Here is a 20487-nt window from a genome sequence, read left to right as displayed (position 1 = left end):
AGCCGTTGGAAAGGCACAATATTCATTTAAGATTCACGAACATGTTAATGAATGGGCACACAAGATGATAAGAGATAAATTGTCCAGTCTAATACTTGTTACGCATGTACCCTTTTAATGTGTGCGTAGCATGTTTTAACTGCAGTAATGGGGTGGCTGAGCTGAAATTCTAAGTCCAATTGGTCTGCTGGACAGGTTTCTGCAGTAGCCATTTTCTAATCTAAAATCAAATCATTCAAAACATAAGCTCAACCAGATCATTTTACATCTCGGTAGTTTGTTGAGTTATGTTCCCCTCAGTGGTTGCTTTGGTGATGGCTTCCTTCCAGTAATGTAGTGTATTGATCTTTCTGTGTGATCAGTTTGTGATGGTTTCATGTTCACTGTCTCTTGATATATTCCCCCTTTAGTCCTGGTGCGGTGGTGTTATAGGCCCCCGGTGACGTTTCTGCCCATGGCCCAGACCGGGAACTCGCTGAGGTTGAATAGAGGGACGCCCCATGTGGTGATGGCCAACATGACCACAGCCACGCCTATAAGGTTCACTCCAAATCCAGCTTTAACCTGTGCAGGGAGAAAAGGACCAAATAAATACACACACATTAAAAAAAAAAAAAATCATCAGATGTATTGTAAAATATTGCTGTTAATTTACAGGATTAATATAAAAACAAGTCAAAAGTAACTGAAGTGTTTTAAATTAACAATGATGTTGAGAAAATGTGCTTTGTTTGTGTGATTTCGTGTTATCCCATAGAACCCCACCTCGTGTTATTTATGTACAAATACAGTGTGGATTAGAGCAGGGCTTTCACTAGAATGAAAGGCATTGTTGCTCATACCATGTCTCTGATCTGCACGTGCCCATAACTGAAGACGATGGCGTTTGGGGGGTTTCCTACGGGAAGCATGACCCCAAATGAGACGCACATGGTGGCTGGGATCAGAGTGTGGAGCGGGTTCATCTGCAGCGTCTCTGACTGCAGGGAAAAGTCATTAACACAGTAATATACATTTTGCACTGACTATATTCTGCCTTAATATTGATATGTTATGTCATGGATAATAATTTGAAACCAGTTGATCAAAGTATGTTTGGGTTACTTTATCAAATAGCTTTGTAAAAAAGACTCAAAAGCTAACAATATTTCCACTGTTCTACACTGCCCCCCAGTGGCTCCACATATAAAACATGGTGAATCAGGTCATTATGCTTTTCCAAACTTTACAAAATAATCATGTACAATAAATACAGTGTAAAACATGTGGCAGTACCAGTGCACAGAGAATGGGCAGGAACACAGTGAGTGTTGCCGGGTTGGAGGCAAACTCTGTGACCGCTGACACGAGTAGACAGGTCAGCAGGGTCACAGCCCACGGGGGCAGGCCGCTCATGGGCTCCAGCTGCTGCCCGATCCACACCGACAGGCCAGACACCTGAAACAAACATTTATATTATCCTGTACTGCACAATAACAGAGCATTATGGTGGATAAGACAAGAGGGTAAGTCTAAAGAATACGTTTTTGTAGCTGCAAAGTGAAAATGGGAAAGAGAGTATAGACATTGGGCAGGCATTCGACAGACGTTTGGATGTCGCAGTGGTAGAAACCAAGAAAGTAATTTAATGTAAATCTACATCCATGGCGTAGGACCACAAGCATTAATGCATAATACCACCAGAACCTTGTCAAAGCCCTGATCCAGTCTGATCTCAGCAGCTGATCTTGGGCCTGGTGAGAGACGGGAACACCAGGGGCCATAGGGGGCAGCAGTGGCTTTAGTGAATACTGATGATGTGCCCTATTGCCTTGTATAATTATGTGAGTGAGCGCTGGACTGGTGGTGGTGAGAGGGGCCAACTGGCAGCTTCACTTCCATCAGACTGCCCCAGGCCAGCTGGGGCTTTATTCTATTAAAGGTTGAATGGACGATTTTTTTGGCCCAAATCTGAGTCTTATTTCTTCGTGGCGTGGACAGCCGATTAGTCCTGCCACGTATCAATCATAAAACTCACCTACTGCTCACCTGCAGCCTCGTGCGGCTCGTCCCCATGAGAGCGGCACGTTTCTGCGTGTCTAAGCGCATTGATCTATCATAATATAGTTCCCTCAGTGTACGGGACAAAATGAAGACGGAGAAAGACAGTTCGAGCTGACTCAGAAGAGACGGAAATCTTCGGGAGACGAGAGGTGCGATGCGCTTCGTTGCGCTAATAAACAAACGCACGTGTGTGTTGTATCAGTCCGCACGGGGGAGTGGCATGTGCACTTCAGCCTGAGTTCTCAAATCGCCGAAAAATCGTCCATAACGCCTATAATACAAATCTACTTCCAAATTATTTTCACAGCTACATGGGCATCATACAAAGTAAAGTAAATTTAGTTTGATTTAGTTGAAATAAGTTCAATAAATCTGTACCCTTAACGAGCATGTGCTTCCACATTATTAGTTCATATCTAAATCTTTTTAATGTACCAGTGTAAACAGTCAGACGTTTCCCGACTAATCCACTTTACCAACTCTGACATGTTTCATTGCCTTCTTATTTTAAAGATGACCTATCTTTGCTGTACCGGTAGTTTCATCACACATTGTACCAGATTGCATTTATTTTCCTGAAGGACTTTGTAAACATTACCTTACAGCCGGCCGCCAGGGCATAGCCTCCTCCCACCAGGATCACAATCTCCCAGGGCATCAGTCTTTGAAAGTCCTTCCAGGTGATCATCGGAGTCAGAGCGTCCTCCGACGAGTCTGAACAACAGAAAAGGAGAGAGAATAACATCTTTTAAGGGGTCATCTTGTCATGGCAAATTATAGCATATCTTTGCATACGTGTAACTGAATTGTATTGTAACTGAAGTTTCATATTAGCTACATAAAAGCACTTATAATTGACCGGTGTCTAAATTGAAACATGATTATACAGTTATTTGTCTGGCCCACTGAACTAGAGCCAACAGCTATAGTATCTCTAACCCCAAATCAGAAAAACAGGCTTCTAACTTAATAATGTAGACGTGTGTATTCTAGTGTTTATCACCGTACTACTGACCATGTAGTTAGAACGTTTAATGTTACTAAACCAATCCATTCACTCACCTGAGTCTTTACATCCAGAGGCGCAGGATGAGGAGAAGGGTCTTTTTGCAGGAATGAGAAACAGGAGGAAACCCAACAGCACAGAGACAGTGGCATCAGTCCTGTAGCCTTTCCTATAGAAACAGAGAAACACGTTTTATGATGTACCCGTTTAAAGTTTAGTTTATTTACTTATTTTACTATAATCACTGTGTGCACTTACTTCTCAAACAGGGAGGTCCATCCGGGGACGAAGCCTGGCTCTCGGGTGAACCACAGCAGAGTCATCAGGACAAAGAACACTCCAGTCACCACCTCCGGGTAGCTACACACACACAAAAACAACTTTTAGAACACTATTAGAACTACTCTTTTTTCAAGTATGGTTGTTAAAGTTGCATGTTCGTCAATGGAGTTCCAAGCAAATAAGCAGTCAACATAGATTTATTTACTATGCTATACATCGATTATGTCTAAGGCTCAGTGTTCAGCCTTCCACAGCATCGTGAGGTCAAATCCCGGCTCTGAGAATGTGCTGCATGTCCTCCCTTCTCTCATAACCATCTCAAATATAAACTGTCCTGTCTAATAAAGCCTTCTAGTCAAAAAAACCCCAAACACATATAATGTCTTAAGGTTTGGTCCTGGTTTGAGCCCAGTGTAGTCCTGATGTAGACTTGGTTTGGTCCTTGGTTTAGTTCAGGGTTTAGAACTGCCATTTTTGTTCCACTTTCGGTGTGGTTTGTGGACACTAAAGTTACCTAATACTCAACATACGGGCAGCTACTGCCCAGCTTTAGCTCAACATGAAGGTTTGTGGTTCAAATCTTGCTTTACTGTTATCGTACTATGGACACTGACCTGATTGGCCCCAGTTTTGCGTATTCCTCGTGGATCCTTTGCTCTGACAGCATCTCTCGCCTGGTCTTGCGTTTCTTACTCAGAGAACATGTCTCCCTGAAACTAAACACAAAATAAACACCGTTAGCTCGACCTCACAGTAATAACAGTGTTTAGACCACACATTCGGGTTAGTCTCGGTCCAGTCGGCGGCCACAAAGTAAAGAAGAAAATGCCTTTAGGTTACAAAGCCGCAGTATCACTGATGACACATAGAACCTAAAGTACAGTCGCATTGAACAAAAAAAATACAAATTTGCATCCACTGTAACACTGTTGGGGAAGTTTCCTTGTAAAAGTAATTAGTTACATATAACCAGTAACATGTGATATTGTAAACATTAATTAAACATGTGCTTTTATGTTTTATTAAAGGAATTTGAATACAATAAAATCAGAAAAGGGTTGTTTGAACTGGTAAAATAAAATGACATACTAGCAGTAATTGAAATAATAAGTAACATCTCCACAATGCTGCTACATTTGTACATTTAGAAATGGTGATGCATCTGGATCAAGAACAATGGCAGTATGTCACGTAAACTGCATACAAACTACAAACAACTGGCTCACAAAACTTACTTGCAGCCCAGAAAGAGGAAATGCAGCCACAGCCAGGTGAGGACTAACATGATGATGGCGATGGGGAAAGAGAAGATGAACCAAGTTCCAAAGTTTATGACTTTAGCATCAGGATAACGCCTGGAAAACGATGAAAGAAAAGTTGTTATTATGATATTTATTCGAAGCCTTTTTGTGAAAATGACCTTTCGTTGGCCTCATTTTTCGTCAGCTTTAAAAAAAAATCTGCAATCTGTCCTTTTTTTTGTCTATGTGGCTCAGAGTTACAAGTGTACAAGTGATAAGATTTGTCAGTCAATATTGAGAGACATAACAGCCCTTTTGCAACAAAAAGAAGTGAAAGATACTGTGTTGCTATGGACTAGTTTCTTTGACTGTTTTCTGTTCTTTCCCTGGTGTGAATATCAATTAGGAAGGCTCGAAAACTCTCTGAATGCGTCTCTAACCCACCTGGACTCGAGACAAGGTGGCCAGTTTGTTCCCTTTTAAAACGGGTAACTTATTGTCAAAGGCAGAAAACAAGTCTTGGGAACGACAACCTATTTGCATCCAATTTGGAGAAGACCATGGCACATTTATTTTTCTATTCTGGACGAGAAATATCAAGTCAAAGTACAACAGCGTATATCACTCAGGACAAGCCTTACATTTCTCCAGGGCACTAATGCTTTATAGTTTGTTGTGACACAAACAAAAAGCGCATTCTTAATCAAAACCCGACCTTTGGAGCAGATTTTGTGAAGCTTAAAGCGTTGACTAAATGGGGTTTGCCCGGACCAGTCACCAAGGGAAAAAAACACTTTTTCCTACTCAAAATAAAATGCTCTCGAATACAGCATCTTGATTAGATCCATGCAATTACGGAGCTCTAATTTGAATTAAGAATCAGTCATTTGTATTTAGCTTAGGGCTTTTAATCGAGAGGTTTACAGCCAATCTTAAAAGCAGGTGGTTCGGAGCTGAGTTCAGACTTTGGAGGACAATATCAATGAAGAAATACATTTGTTTGCCATATTAATTTCAGCCCTACTCCTTAATCATTTAAAAACTCAATGTTGTATTTATCTGGGTTTCATTTCAAACATTTTAAACCCAGAAAAATGCTGTTTTGTTTTCAAAACTAATGCATTATCCCACCCAAAAGCAAGTTTTACCAACAAAATGCTTGCGTTATCATGCATTCATTTGACTCAGAAGCCTGGTCCTGCGCTCAATGACAAAAGCTCCCGTCGGCATAGCGACACGGGTCTTCAGGTTCAGTATCTCTTTGAGCTCACGTGTTGAACTGCTCGGCGAAGATGAGGTTGGTGGAGGTGCCGGTGATGGTCATGAGCCCTCCGATGGTGGCCGCGTACGTGATGCTCAAAGTCAGACATTTGCAGATCAAGTGGTCCCTCTTCGTCGGGTACTGCGAGTCCCTCCTCATCTTCACTCGCTTCACATTCGGGATCTCCACCGCCACCTACAAACACGAGGGTTATTATATTACACACTACTGTCTTCAGCGAGATAGATTTGAAAGAAAAGTTAAGCAAATTTATCTTTTTAAAGGCGTACGTGTAATGACGAATTATGAAGTTTCTTTCCCCACGAGCAGATAATGTTGTTAACCCTCTTTCAGCGTGGGGGTTGTTTTTTAAAAGTGTCTTGATTCTCATTCAAAAACATACATGCACAGTGGAAAAGGAGAATCTAAATGCCTCACAATTAAAGAGTGGATATCTACTGTATTTTCCGGACTATAAGTCGCACCTTTTTTCATAGTTTTGGCCGGGGTGAGACTTATACTTATATACTTATACTTATATTCCGGAGCGACTTATATGTTTTTTTTCTTCTCTATTATGCATTTTTTGGCTGGTGCGACTTATACTCCAGTGCGACTTATAGTCCGGAAAATACGGTATGTGTTTTTCGGTGTATTTGAGGATGCAGTAAACACGTAAACAACTGGTTCTCAGCTGTTGAATCCACTTTCTATGTGTCCGATCTCTGTTCACTCGCCTCCTCAAAACCTAAACGACTTGATGCTTCCGCACTCAATCTCGCTGCCTGAGAAGAGATTTACTGGACGACAGAACTTAGCCGTACTGACCACTGGTAGATGTCCGTTGGTGTTGTTCATGTCGCCAGAGTTCGGGTACAGCCCTAAACCACAGGGCTCTCCACTCTGTAAAACATCCAGACGTTAGTTACACTGCTGCTGTTTTAAACCATACACAGGTCTACGAGTGGTACTCACCTCGCTGACCGTCTGGAGCTCCTGTTTGGTGCAGTTATTGCTGTGAAGAAAAAAAACAATTCGATTAACTTTACCGTCAAATTGGACTGGATTTATAGTGCAAAAGGGCATAACATATAGCAACAGCTTCAATAAAAAATAGGCATACTGTACCTGTCATCTTGATAGAGCAGCTCCAGTTGGTTTTTCTTCAGGTTTTGGTCTTTTTCTGAAACATGATGAAAGTTACAGCTAATAAACAACTGCTAAAGGTTGCATTTGTCCTGTATTGAGCTTTATTTTGATTTATTTGACAGGTCATTGTTAAAATGGACCATGTAACATTTAAAATACAGCTAAAAATCAGACAAACAAATTCAAACAACCAATCAACCAATCACCAGCATATCACCAATCCAAAAACAAATTTACAAATGACATAATGACATTTTTTACAATTTACATGATTTCAGACAACAGAGCACTCAAGACTACACACCTGATTCTCTTCTATATTATTCGTCTTAGTCAAACATTTCTGTCTACTCTGCTCACCTCGTAGCATTGGTTATTGCATGTACGATAACTCGAGAATATTTCCCATACCCATGTCGTCCTGGCGACTGTCCTCTGTCCCGTCTGTGCTGTCGGGGTTCTCCAGACTGTCCGCGAGCCCGGTGCAGATGAGCTGCTGGAGCACGGCCTCCGCGATGGGCATCACCATGGCGGTGGTGGACGTGTTACTCAGCCACATGGACAGGAAGACCGTGCAGCACATGAACCCCAGCACCAGCCTGAGACAGAGAGGACGGGAAAGAGACTTATCGCTCTAGAAGTTATATTGCAAACATATTATTGCTATATTATTTATTTTTTTATCTTTCAGTGAGGTGAATTGGCTTCAAATAATAATAATGAAAAAACTAGTAGTGCTGTCAATTGGAAAACTTTTAAGCAATCGGATTAATCACACTTTTGAAATCAGATTAATCACAATCATAATATTCCAGTGTTCTGCTCTGTAGTTTGAGGGAATGCTTGGCCTATTATACTTGTTTTAGCGCTCACACACAAGCGTTATTTTTTTTTTATCACCGAATGCACAGTGTTCAACTTGTGAGCGTCTTTGGGTTGTCCTGTGGCACGGAGCCAAACCTCACCCCTCTTGTGGACAGGAGCTGGAGAGTGATCTGCACTCTTCATGTTAGGACTGATGCCTGATTAGTAAATATAACTGCACGATATCAGCACTCTTTGAGCCTCTGCTTAATCTAAACGAGTGCATTTGGGCAAAACTGGCTGCATTCTTTACCTGTTATTAATTGCATTGCATGACTTAACGTGTTAGATTTGACAGCCCTAATTACGTGTGTAATATTATGTTCAAGCTATTTAGGCAAAATCTCAGACCCAGAACATGTACTTGCTGAGGATGACAGCCTTCCTTTGAAGAGTTACACTTTCTCCAATATTTGCCTGTATCCCGTAAATATGGAAAACTTAATGAACTGAGCTAAATACTGTACATTTTCCTGAAACACGCCATAAGCCTTGGATTAGATATAAATAAGGCTTGTTGTGTTAAGCATTCTAACGAGCACTGGCTTTTCTAATGCCAAGAACATATGGACCGGAACATAGAGCTCATTAGAACCAACCAGTGTTTGACAAAGCAGTTCTCCACAACATGAAACAGTGTCTTACATTCCTGGCTTGGCCCCTGCGACCATGACCATCCTGAGAGCGATGCGCTTGTGCAGGTTCCACTTCTCGATGGAGGCCGCCAGACAGATCACTCCCATCAGCAGCAGAGTGGTGTCCTTACAGTACTCTGCTGCCACCTGGGTAATCACAGCAACAAAAAGACAACTTAACACACACAAATGAAGATTAATAATGTCAAATATCGACCGTTACAACATCCAAGTCCGAGGCAAGCTGTCAATTCAGAAGGAGCACAGTAACATGGCTAATACTTGACTTTTATATGTAATAATGTCTGAAAAACCCTTAACTCTTATTCAACAAACATAACTACCATCTAAAAGGGACGTGTAATATTAAAACATAGATTGTATCAGCCAAAATATTGGTCATATTCTCACTCTTGTGCACAAAAGCAGATAGCATAAATATATAAGCTATAAGAGAAAATGTATTGGGTTTAAGTAGGTCTAAGTCTACACCAATGCTTCAGTAGTTCCTAAACAAAGACTGACCCAAACAGAGACAGAAAAAATACTAAATATGGCTTTTAAGTTTAAACTCAATGCATACTAAACCTGCAGAGGAGCTTATGTATCACTAGAGTGAGATTGACATGGTTAAACACTGGTTTGTACATCATTATATGGAGCTGAAACAATCCAATCAGATAAACTACATTTACAACCTGTCGTCACGTGTCAAATCATTAAGAGCTCGGCCAATCAATCCACAATGTAGACTTAAGATTCCCCTTCATTATCTCGCTGTTTCAAGTGCAACAGTCTCTGACACAAACTCCAGAATCAATGACCTCCTCAGACTCTGCTCCTCCACCTTATTTGATCACCAGCCTCCTGATCGAAATGGCAACGTTTATACAGGAAACTTTCACTTTAAGTCCCGCCTGTTAGCGACGGCTTTGGTGAATAAAATAATTGATTCACAACTGTAGACTGCCATGTGTTTCTGGCCATAATAAAGACAAATTGTTGCATAAATCTTGTCGCTGATACATTTACGGAACAAGAGGCTTACGCTGGTGTTAACTGCAGCTTTGTCACTGTTTGTTACCGTGATTATGTCACAGGGAACGTGGCCTCACTTTTATGTAACAAAGATTGAAAAAAGCAAAGCGACAGTCTTTTAAAGGTGTACAATGTAACTTTTCACGCATTAAACTTGTCAGTATTTACATTCCCGAAAAAAGCCTTTTATTTTTCTTTTAATTAAACAATTGCTTTATTGCTAAGCACCGGAAAAGTGCACCCCGAGTTTGACCTCAGGTTTACTGTATGGAGCCTGTGTGTTATTATCTCATTATGTTACGGGTACATACAAAACCGACTTCTTAAATCCACACACACAAGTCCAGGCTTCAGCGGAACTCTGCATTTCTTTAAGCTCGGGGTGACAAACAGTGCAGCCATGTAAACAAGGACTTGCTGCTTACTGCCGTTCATTACGGCATGTTACGGCTCACAGTCATGTTTTGCTATGTCTTAGTTACAAGTGTTCATTTATTTACAGACAATTTGCTGGTGCAACAATAACATGTAGCGTTAGCAATCACCCACCACAACCACGCTTTCATTGTGTCCACAGGCAAGACACTTCCCTCAAATTGCCTACTCATATCATAGTAGCAACAATGTCAACTTACATAGAAAGTTGTCCACGAGAAGGGCTGGTAATTGTGATGACAAATTACAAATGAAGGTGCCATTCCAAAAGTATATCTGAATACTACTTAGTATGAGTACTACTGAGTCTACTTTCCATGGTCGAAAAATAACTCACTTATTCATCCTATTCCGAGTAAGCCCTGCCCACCCGGCCCAACCTCTTGATTAAAGCCTGTCCTGTTTATCTATTTGTTTGGACTGTTTTAAGTTTCCAGTTTAATCTTCTTTTTTACCCTAACAGTCCTGAGATGGGTCATACAAATCCTATTGTTACCTGAGCTGTTTCCTGATCATGGTCTCAAAATGCTGTTCTATATTACGGGTAGATTTAACTTGAAACCTCCATATCAGTTTAAAGGTTTTATTTAGGTTTTATTTAAAACCAAAACAAAAATGGCCTCCTTAACTCCTCTTCCAAACCAACTCTTCTCCTGCTTAGAATCTTCACCTCACTGTCCTCAAAAGAGTGGTTTGTGGCTTTAAGATGAAGATGCACAGCGCTCTGTGGTCCTGAATTAGCATGTCATCTGTGTCGATACAGCCTTTAGTGAAGTGGCTGTTTAGTCTATGTACTGCTCTTTACAACTCTCCTCACTGCACTGGAGAGAATACACTACTTTCAAGACAGCATAATTAAGAGTTTAAATATGGCAGTTGGTTGGCTCTCTTAATAGAAGGATGACATTTAGAGAAAAGTGTTTTGACTCACCTCACTGGACTTAAGCACTCCAAACAGTGGGTAAAGGAAGGCTGGGACCAGGGCAGCAGCACCTAAAGGAACCGCCTCCGACACCCAGTAAATGGCGGTGACTATCAGAACATACGCACAACTCGCCTCCTGGAAAAACAAAGTATATTCAACCATCACTTATCCTTCAAGTTCTATTGACATAATTGCTGGTTTAATTGCTGGAGGTTGAGTTGAGATAGGTTAGGGACGTTTCACACAAATATTACATACATACATATTACATACACGTCTGATGTTACATGTTTGTTATGTAATATGAACATAATATGCTCAAAGTCATGTCAAAGTCTTGTACAAGGTTATCTTTTTGTGAACTGGTACTAAAATTATGATTAAATAAAACACATTTTAGTGGTTCAAGCTTGTTGATGGACCTGGTAAAGATAGGAAAGTTTCATTGATTTGTTAATGAAGAGCTAATTGAGAATTTCAAGCATCGCATCTATAAAAAGAAAGCAACATTGCCAAGTCAAACATAATACCTGTCAATCCTGTTCATGAATGAGTTTAGCTTGAGTCATAGAACTGACAATTAGTGCCTGGCAATATCACAATAAAGATCAAATCATGATCTGATCCTGAGACCATCTGCTATTTTGGTGATATTGTTGCAATGTTTGTTTTTTTGCTATTTGACATATTCCTCAACAGTCTTTGGAAATGGCATCTAAAACTCATCAAAACCTTTGGATTTAGATACCAGCCTTTTAAGCAAATTAACAGTGAGCCAAATCTATTGCCACCCACAAAGTTTTGACGCACGAAAACTGTGAGCAGGTCTTACTTAATCTGTAATTAAAGCTCTCAGAGGGAGAGAAACTCTGGTCCTACGTCATAACATGAGGCTGGTTTCCGTCACTGCAAACCTCATCTCTACAGAAGTAAATCATCAGCATCAAACAGATCCAAGTGTGAGAACATTTCATTAAATATGAAGTTAAACTAATATTTTTTCTCACTCAAATTGAACCCTTCATAACATTAACTTTGACAAATATATCAATGTCACAATATCGTTACCTTCAAGATAAACCCAAGCAGAAAAGGTTCATGCATTGAAGCCATAACTGTTAAAATTGTGACTAGGACGATCACTTTCTTGGTTAAATAAAGGTCCTAAATAAAGGGCCCTGGTGTATGTTTGTGAGAGTGAATGACTACGATCTGACATGTTTACAGCGTGAACAGTATGTCATGTATGTTCATTGAAACAAATACACAAAAATATAACTAGAAAAGGAAATAATACAAAAATAATACATCTTTCTCATACCGTTCAGTCTTATGTTTCTAGATAAATAAATACAGGCGGATTGAGTTGAGGGATTAGAATAGGAACAGCACAAAATGTTCATTCAAAGCGCTCCAATAAAGTGGACCACAAGTGCACAAAGCTGCCAAGATCATCACCTAATAAGGCCTTTACTGGTGTGAAAAGGCAATCAAACTGTGAAAAAGAATGACTAAGAGATATCGCATTGATAATTGGTTGTTTGCTTCATACAAGTTAAGCCGGTGCTGGGTAAGCAACAATCTTTATACTTTGTCCAATGCAAAAATCCATACAAATCTTTTTGTGCAGCAACAAACCATCTCCAAAATGTGTATGAATTGGTAAAATACATTATACATTTCTAATCAATTACTGTCCAGTTGACACCTGAATTATGCTTAGTTGCTTTAGTTTTTGCCTCAGTGTGTGTTTTCTGGTGGGGGATCTGCCACCTGATGGTCACTGTGGAGGAGTCATTGCTTCTAACTGTGAGTGGATTTTGCCTCTCCACAGATCTGACCTGTAACTTAGATGATACACCTGATTGTCTCTGTAGAAATAGATATGTTGAATGCCATATTGTGGTACATTCCAGGTGAATAGAGCAAAGCCCGTGGCAGACTCACACTGACCTCAGCCTGCCCAGATGCAGAGCGTGTATTTGTCCACAGTCACGCCCATGTTTCCCGCTGACACCTCAGGGTGCTGCGTGCGGGTGGGTCGGAGCTGGTCCAGATGCGGCGCTCTCATGGTGTCAGAGGAGCGTGCCATGCGTAAAGACCCGCCTGCTCCACCATGTGCTTTTGTTTCACTGTTCTTTATTAAGATTAAGTGCAAGTTAGATGGACGCAGGGGGGTAATTAAATTAAATAGTCTTAAACAAGGCAAGACACCCTTCAAATACAACTAAAAGTAGATTCTTATTTGTTGGGCAACCAAATGGTTGTTTCTAAGCTTATGTCCTGCAAATTAACTTTATCATTTGGGGGGTTGCCTTATTATTATGGGGGTTTTGACAAGTTTTTTTGTGTATAATTGGGTAAAAGTTTAGAGAGAAGTATCAAAGTGAGTGACACAGAGGCTCTTGTGGTGAGCTGGACTGGGTTTATTTGGTCCCAGCAGGCTTCCACACATTTCCCTGCCAAGGTCAAAGCTCTGGTACTAGTAAGAGCATCATGTTTTCATCTGCTGCGGCGATGAAGGCAAGGAACAAGCCTTTTGAATGACTTTTTTTTTTATTTCTTAGCTAAATATAATGTGAAAACAAAATGTATAAATGATAAACACTTTTTTTTAAACCCTTTTAGGAATATTTAAGAAAAGCAAATGCTCTTTAGAAGAATGTGTTTCAATGAGTGGTTCAGATGTAATTGAGTCAGTGTCACATGACCTTATCTGCATGACCTCAGTTTGATAAAATAGTGAAGAGCTGAAGAAGCAGTTTCTCTATTGACTGTCTCATCACGGCCCTCTTATCTCCGAGCTCAGACAGCATGTCGTGCAGTGCAGCACTGCTCCAACACTGCTCCAACACACTGCTCCAACACTGCTCCAACACACTGCTCCAACACTGCTCCAACACACTGCTCCAACACACTGCTCCAACACTGCTCCAACACACTGCTCCAACACTGCTCCAACACTGCTCCAACACACTGCTCCAACACACTGCTCCAACACTGCTCCAACACACTGCTCCAACACTGCTCCAACACACTGCTCCAACACACTGCTCCAACACTGCTCCAACACACTGCTCCAACACTGCTCCAACACACTGCTCCAACACACTGCTCCAACACTGCTCCAACACACTGCTCCAACACACTGCTCCAACACTGCTCCAACACACTGCTCCAACACTGCTCCAACACACTGCTCCAACACACTGCTCCAACACTGCTCCAACACTGCTCCAACACACTGCTCCAACACACTGCTCCAACACACTGCTCCAACACACTGCTCCAACACACTGCTCCAACACACTGCTCCAACACACTGCTCCAACACTGCTCCAACACTGCTCCAACACACTGCTCCAACACTGCTCCAACACACTGCTCCAACACACTGCTCCAACACACTGCTCCAACACTGCTCCAACACTGCTCCAACACTGCTCCAACACTGCTCCAACACTGCTCCAACACACTGCTCCAACACTGCTCCAACACTGCTCCAACACACTGCTCCAACACTGCTCCAACACACTGCTCCAACACTGCTCCAACACACTGCTCCAACACACTGCTCCAACACTGCTCCAACACACTGCTCCAACACACTGCTCCAACACTGCTCCAACACACTGCTCCAACACACTGCTCCAACACTGCTCCAACACTACTCCAACACTGCTCTAGCACAGCTCTAACACACTGCTCCAACACCGCTCCAACACCGCTCCAACACCGCTCTAACACCGCTCCAACACCGCTCCAACACAGCTCCAACACCGCTCCAACACCGCTCCAACACAGCTCCATCACAGCTCCAACACTGCTCCAACACAGCTCCATCACAGCTCCAACACTGCTCCATCACTGCTCCAACACAGCTCCATCACAGCTCCATCACAGCTCCAACACTGCTCCAACACTGCTCCATCACAGCTCCATCACTGCTCCAACACAGCTCCATCACAGCTCCAACACTGCTCCATCACAGCTCCAACACTGCTCCAACACTGCTCCAACACTGCTCCAACACTGCTCCAACACACTGCTCCAACACACTGCTCCAACACTGCTCCAACACTGCTCCAACACACTGCTCCAACACAGCTCCAACACTGCTCTAGCACAGCTCTAACACACTGCTCCAACACCGCTCCAACACCGCTCCAACACAGCTCCATCACAGCTCCATCACAGCTCCAACACTGCTCCAACACAGCTCCATCACAGCTCCATCACTGCTCCAACACAGCTCCATCACTGCTCCAACACAGCTCCATCACAGCTCCAACACAGCTCCATCACAGCTCCATCACAGCTCCAACACTGCTCCAACACAGCTCCATCACTGCTCCATCACAGCTCCAACACAGCTCCAACACAGCTCCAACACTGCTCCAACACAGCTCCATTACAGCTCCAACACAGCTCCAACACAGCTCCAACACAGCTCCATCACAGCTCCAACACTGCTCCAACACAGCTCCAACACTGCTCCAACACAGCTCTAACACACTGCTCCATCACAGCTCCATCACAGCTCCAACACAGCTCCATCACAGCTCCAACACAGCTCCAACACAGCTCCATCACAGCTCCATCACAGCTCCAACACTGCTCCAACACAGCTCTAACACACTGCTCCATCACAGCTCCATCACAGCTCCATCACAGCTCCATCACAGCTCCAACACAGCTCTAACACACTGCTCCATCACAGCTCCAACACAGCTCCATCACAGCTCCAACACAGCTCTAACACACTGCTCCATCACAGCTCCATCACAGCTCCATCACAGCTCCAACACTGCTCCATCACAGCTCCATCACAGCTCCATCACAGCTCCATCACAGCTCCATCACAGCTCCAACACAGCTCCATCACAGCTCCAACACAGCTCCATCACAACTCCAACACAGCTCCAACACAGCTCCAACACTGCTCCAACACAGCTCTAACACACTGCTCCATCACAGCTCCAACACAGCTCCATCACAGCTCCAACACAGCTCCATCACAGCTCCATCACAGCTCCAACACAGCTCCATCACAGCTCCAACACAGCTCCATCACAGCTCCATCACAGCTCCATCACAGCTCCATCACAGCTCCATCACAGCTCCAAAACTGCTCCAACACTGCTCCAACACAGCTCCGTCACTGTCCCACTCTGGTTTGTCATTAGGGCAGCTTTTTTTAAGGCTAGAAGTCTGATAGAGGATGAAATTAGGATCCATTTCAAAAAGGCCAGTGCCTACAGCACCAGGGGCGAGTCCACGGGGCTCTGTTTGCTCCACTGTCGTAGAAATAATTTGGCGGTCAGCTGATCGCCTTTCACGCGGCTCATGGAGTTTGGGGAGAATGACGAGTGGTGCGTGTGAAGAAATACATAAATGATGGTTTTAAATAATGATTTAAATAATGATCCAAATAATAATGAATATGATGATGATGATGATGATTTTTTAGCAAACTTCCAGTTTGACCTTGGCGACTCTAGTGCGTGATATTCTGAGCCCAAATGTCAACAATTAAAGGTGCAGTTCTTTGTAGTTCTCTCTGCCCGTGCCCTGTCCTGACCGCGCCCCGCTGGTGCCCCCCTCGAGTCCCCTCATGTCCCGGAGACGCAGCTGTATGACCTCCTCCACCTCCCCACACTCCACACACACGCGCTCCTGCACTCCCCGTCACATTCCTGTCCCGTCTGGGGTCCTCTGTGTTGTAAGGGAGCCACGCAGGGCCAAATCCAGCAGGTCCAACTCGTTATATAACGTAATGACAAGGGTTTTTTCTCTGTAGTCAAGTGTTGTTCCTTTGTTTTTCGTAGATTCAAACTGTGTGGCGGTGAACTTGAGCCAAAATGTCCCCGACTCCAGACACGAGAAAGACAGCGGGGTTCTAAGTGACGGGGGAGATGGGTAATATCTTAAAAGAATGTCATATTTGTGTTATTAATAGTTAAAATAATAAACCTTTCTGTGTAAAAGGAGAAGGCTGGTTTGAGTTATGTACTGTACTTAAAAGTGCACTGTGTAACTTCACTGATGGGACGGCCCACCACCTGCTGGTTTCCATGGAGATGCTGTGTAGCTTTTCCTGGAACGTTCCAATGGCGTTAAATATCTTGCATTTATTCAATAACAGGTGTTTTTATTGCTCAAAAATACCTAGAAATACACGCCTTCTTACTGTGAGTGGGGTCGCCTCACCTGCTCGTTTCCATGGAGATCGACATGTTTAATGCCGTACTGTGACACATTCTAGACAATCCAAGATATGTGACAATGAAACTTTAAAAAAGCAACTTTCTCAAGAATAATGTTATAATGATCAAATGAAGATAGTGTTAACATAAAAAAGTAATACAAATTTAAACATAATGACACTTTTTTCATATTATACAAAGTGTTGGGAAGAATACTTTATAAATGTTTTAGTTACACAATACTGAATACTTGAAATAAAATGTATTTTATAACTAATACTTTCACGTTGAGTTCAATCAATCACACAAATGTATTTATAGAGCACAGTTTGTACAAAGCGCAATTCAAAGTTACAATGTTAAGACATAAATAAAAACGCAATGTAGTTTATAAGAATATAAAACAGTGTATGTCAAAATAAATAAATAAGTTGCATTCTATTATAGTGTGAAAACATGACATATGATTAAAAAGGCTTTAAGTTAGTTATGCATTTATTTCTAAGATAAGAGAACTTTTGTCAATAATGAGAACAGGATAATGGTCCATGCTCTCACTGTAGGAGCTGTTTTCTATTGTTCTCACTAACTGTAACTGGATTACATTGATCTTCCTCCTTATAAAATGCCAAATGCTTTGTCTAACTTACTCTTACATTATTGAACACTAACAGTTTTTTTGTTCAATATGTCTAAAAGTGTACCCCACCTAAGGCCCAAAGTCACTGGGATAGGCTCCAGTCACCCTCGACCCCGAAAGGGAACAAGCGGTAGAAAATGAATGAATGAATGTCTAAAAGTGGCACATTTAGTATTACTTTCTTCAGGCTTAAGGTTTTGCACTGGATATGTTTTAGTTGACTATTTTACATTATTTTCTTACTTACTACGCTTTTACTGCAGTGTAATTTGGCTACTCGACCTAACTCTGATCGCTCATGTGATTCCATTCTCATTCACGACCCCAAAAGCTCATGTTTGTGCAGACAGGATCACCGCAGCTCAACAAGAACTCGCCGTGCACAGGTTTCAGTGTTCGCACCGTGTTCCTGACAACTCAAAAGCTTTACACTGCGACAGAAACTCGCCATAATCGTGGAGCATGGAGCGGCTGACACGCTCCCATTGTGTTCTGGAGCGGCTCTTATCTCCCTCTCATCAACATGTGGCGACATCTCCCCTTCACTCACACAGAACTACAGTGGGACAGAGGGGACAGTGTTCCCATGAGAGCCCCTCCCAAGCCTCTTTTCTGTCCACTCAGATCTCATCAAGACATCAAGCATCTGCCCGCGGCCCCTAACAGAGCTTCAATCAACACATGGCACCAGGTATTTCAATGCTATTTTGTTTTTATAACTGCGTCGAAATGAGCAGGAATGTACTGGTTTCAATTGAGTGGTTTTAATGTTAGTTATGCATATTTACTGCAGCAATTAGGTCCATGTGTTCCCCTTTATACTAAATGTGGGTGGGGGGCTTTGTTTTGAATGATACACGATGTGGAACCAGGGTGAAAAAGTTGAAGTGCATGAATTGATAAGACAAATGTGTTAATTAGAGGGGGACAATTGGTGTAGAAAGTTACATTTGTGGTGGTGGAATCAGAGTAGAGAAATGTTTAAACTCATTTCTGTTACATAAGGTTTTATAAGAAATGCTGCAATAAATAATATGAACAGCTCCAACACAATAAGAATGTGTTACACTTGGTATTTGGTCCTACATTGAGCTCATTGTAGTTCTGAAAAGGACTTGGTGCGGATCTGTTTTAGTTCTTGTTTTGTCCTGGTCAAGGTTTGGTTTCACGTGTAGTCCAGGTTTAATCACAATTTGATGTGATAAATGTGCAAGTGTGAGTGCACCCTTACACAATATTTCTATGGTAACAAAAGGCTAAATCAAATACATTTTCTTCATGGTATCAATATAGCAAATAAAACCAAGCTTCATCAGACATGAGAGCTCTGCAACAATTGAACTATTGGTTTTAAAGCTTCTCTGTAATTATTTCATAATGATTGTTTTGTGTGGGCCCCACAGCCTACTGTTTAACAAAGCCTTAAGCTATTCAAGCCTAAAGACACAATACAATAAAATACTGCATCACTTGTAAAGACACAATATAATAAAATACTGCATCACTTATAGTATGTTTGGAAACCTGAAGCCAAATTGTATACATTTTTTTGAATAGAAATGAATTTCCCCAAACTCAATCTACACCATTCAGGGCCCAGAGTGACTATAGTTGCACCTAAGTCTCTCTCTTTATACAGTGTATGTACAATCCAATCCCTTCAATCATTTCAGTAAATTGTGAAATAAGCCCAAATGTTGTTTAAATCCTCATCTTAAATGAAACACACTTTGTTCCTCCTGAACATCCTGGTGCACCTGACAGTGTGGCACTCACGCTGGTCGGGTGGATGAGCGGCAGCGGCAGCAGAGACAGCGGGATGAGGACCACCACGAGCAGCTTCCTGGCCCTCCACAGCTTCCGGAACAGATCCATCCTCGCAGCGGCCTCCAACCTCATGAGTGACCCGGCTTTTGGAGCAGCAGAGGCGGCTGTGAAGCGTGATACCGTCTCCAGGTGTCCACAGGAGGGCTGCAGGTGAGTGGGTGTGTTTGCATTTAAAATGTCTTAAATGCTGAATGTCTGTGCCGGTGCTCGCTCCATGCAGTTTGAAGGGTCCGGGTCCGTGCGTGAAAGTGCGTGCCCGTGCGTCAGAGTGTGAGAGGGGACCAGAGGGGCAGAGGAGAGGGTGCAGGTGAAGGACTGGGGCTTTTTAAACGGCCTGATAAATATGATAATGAGGCCCAACCTAAACGGACTCGCTCTCGACCAATCAGAGGCGAAGGCATGTGCACGCGCTCGGTGCGTGGGTCAATGGTGCCGGTTCTTGAATATTGAGGCTTTAACTCTTGGCGCACTGAAGAGACCAGAGGAGATCTGTTATTACTGTACTTTGAATTAGAACAGAATGTGGGACTTATGTCTATGTAACAGGACAAACATCTCAAGTTGAATCTCTAATTACTTTGTTGTCTATTACCTCAAACTTAAGGAACTTAACTTCTACAACTAGTTTGACATTTACTCTAGGACAATTTGTTTAATTACTCTGGAATATGACAAGTTTACATTCAGTGACTGACTACTACATTAACATATACAGTTGTAGTAGTTCCACATGCAGTACTCAGCATCAGAAATGTGGAAGGTGTAGCACACTCCCCTCTAGTGGTTACTTTAAGTCACTGCAGATCATGCATTTAACTGGTGTGTTCTGATGTTTATTGTGCAATAAAGATCTGTGTGTATCTTTGTGGATGGATGATGCAGATTGTTCTTGTTGGATGTTTTGGAGAGTCTAATTTATGTTCAGACAAAAGATG

At 42.3% G+C, this 20487-nt stretch overlaps 1 protein-coding gene across 1 annotated transcript; it reads right to left on the bottom strand.

Annotated features, from left to right (window-relative positions):
• Positions 1 to 353: 353 nt before the first annotated feature.
• slc13a4 (solute carrier family 13 member 4) lies at positions 354 to 19821 on the bottom strand. Its single transcript, XM_072454937.1, has 16 exons — positions 19502 to 19821; positions 10886 to 11014; positions 8492 to 8628; positions 7394 to 7581; positions 6962 to 7016; positions 6809 to 6848; positions 6662 to 6736; positions 5844 to 6028; positions 4567 to 4686; positions 3946 to 4047; positions 3308 to 3409; positions 3106 to 3218; positions 2642 to 2757; positions 1276 to 1437; positions 843 to 980; positions 354 to 564 (listed from the first exon to the last, which is right to left on the bottom strand). The coding sequence occupies exons 1-16, from the start codon at positions 19622 to 19624 to the stop codon at positions 427 to 429; spliced, it is 1923 nt and encodes a 640-aa protein (XP_072311038.1). The 5' UTR covers positions 19625 to 19821; the 3' UTR covers positions 354 to 426.
• Between the last annotated feature and the right edge of the window lie 666 nt (positions 19822 to 20487).

Source organism: Eucyclogobius newberryi, unplaced genomic scaffold (genome assembly GCF_026437365.1).
Source record: "Eucyclogobius newberryi isolate DKJ021-1_F unplaced genomic scaffold, fEucNew1.0.hap1 SCAF_2, whole genome shotgun sequence".
Lineage (NCBI taxonomy): Eukaryota > Metazoa > Chordata > Actinopteri > Gobiiformes > Gobiidae > Eucyclogobius > Eucyclogobius newberryi.
The sequence above is the reverse complement of the archived record's forward strand: the minus strand, read 5'-3'. Positions and strand labels throughout refer to the sequence as shown.

Coding starts and splice junctions, on each gene's coding strand:
- slc13a4 (XM_072454937.1), bottom strand. CDS start 19,624: ATGAGGTTGGAGGCCGCTGCGAGGATGGATCTGTTCCGGAAGCTGTGG. Junction 7,582..8,491: donor GCAGGGGCCAAGCCAGGAAT/GTAAGACACTGT, acceptor TCTCTGTCTCAG/GCTGGTGCTGGGGTTCATGT. Junction 7,017..7,393: donor CAGTCGCCAGGACGACATGG/GTATGGGAAATA, acceptor ATCATGTTTCAG/AAAAAGACCAAAACCTGAAG.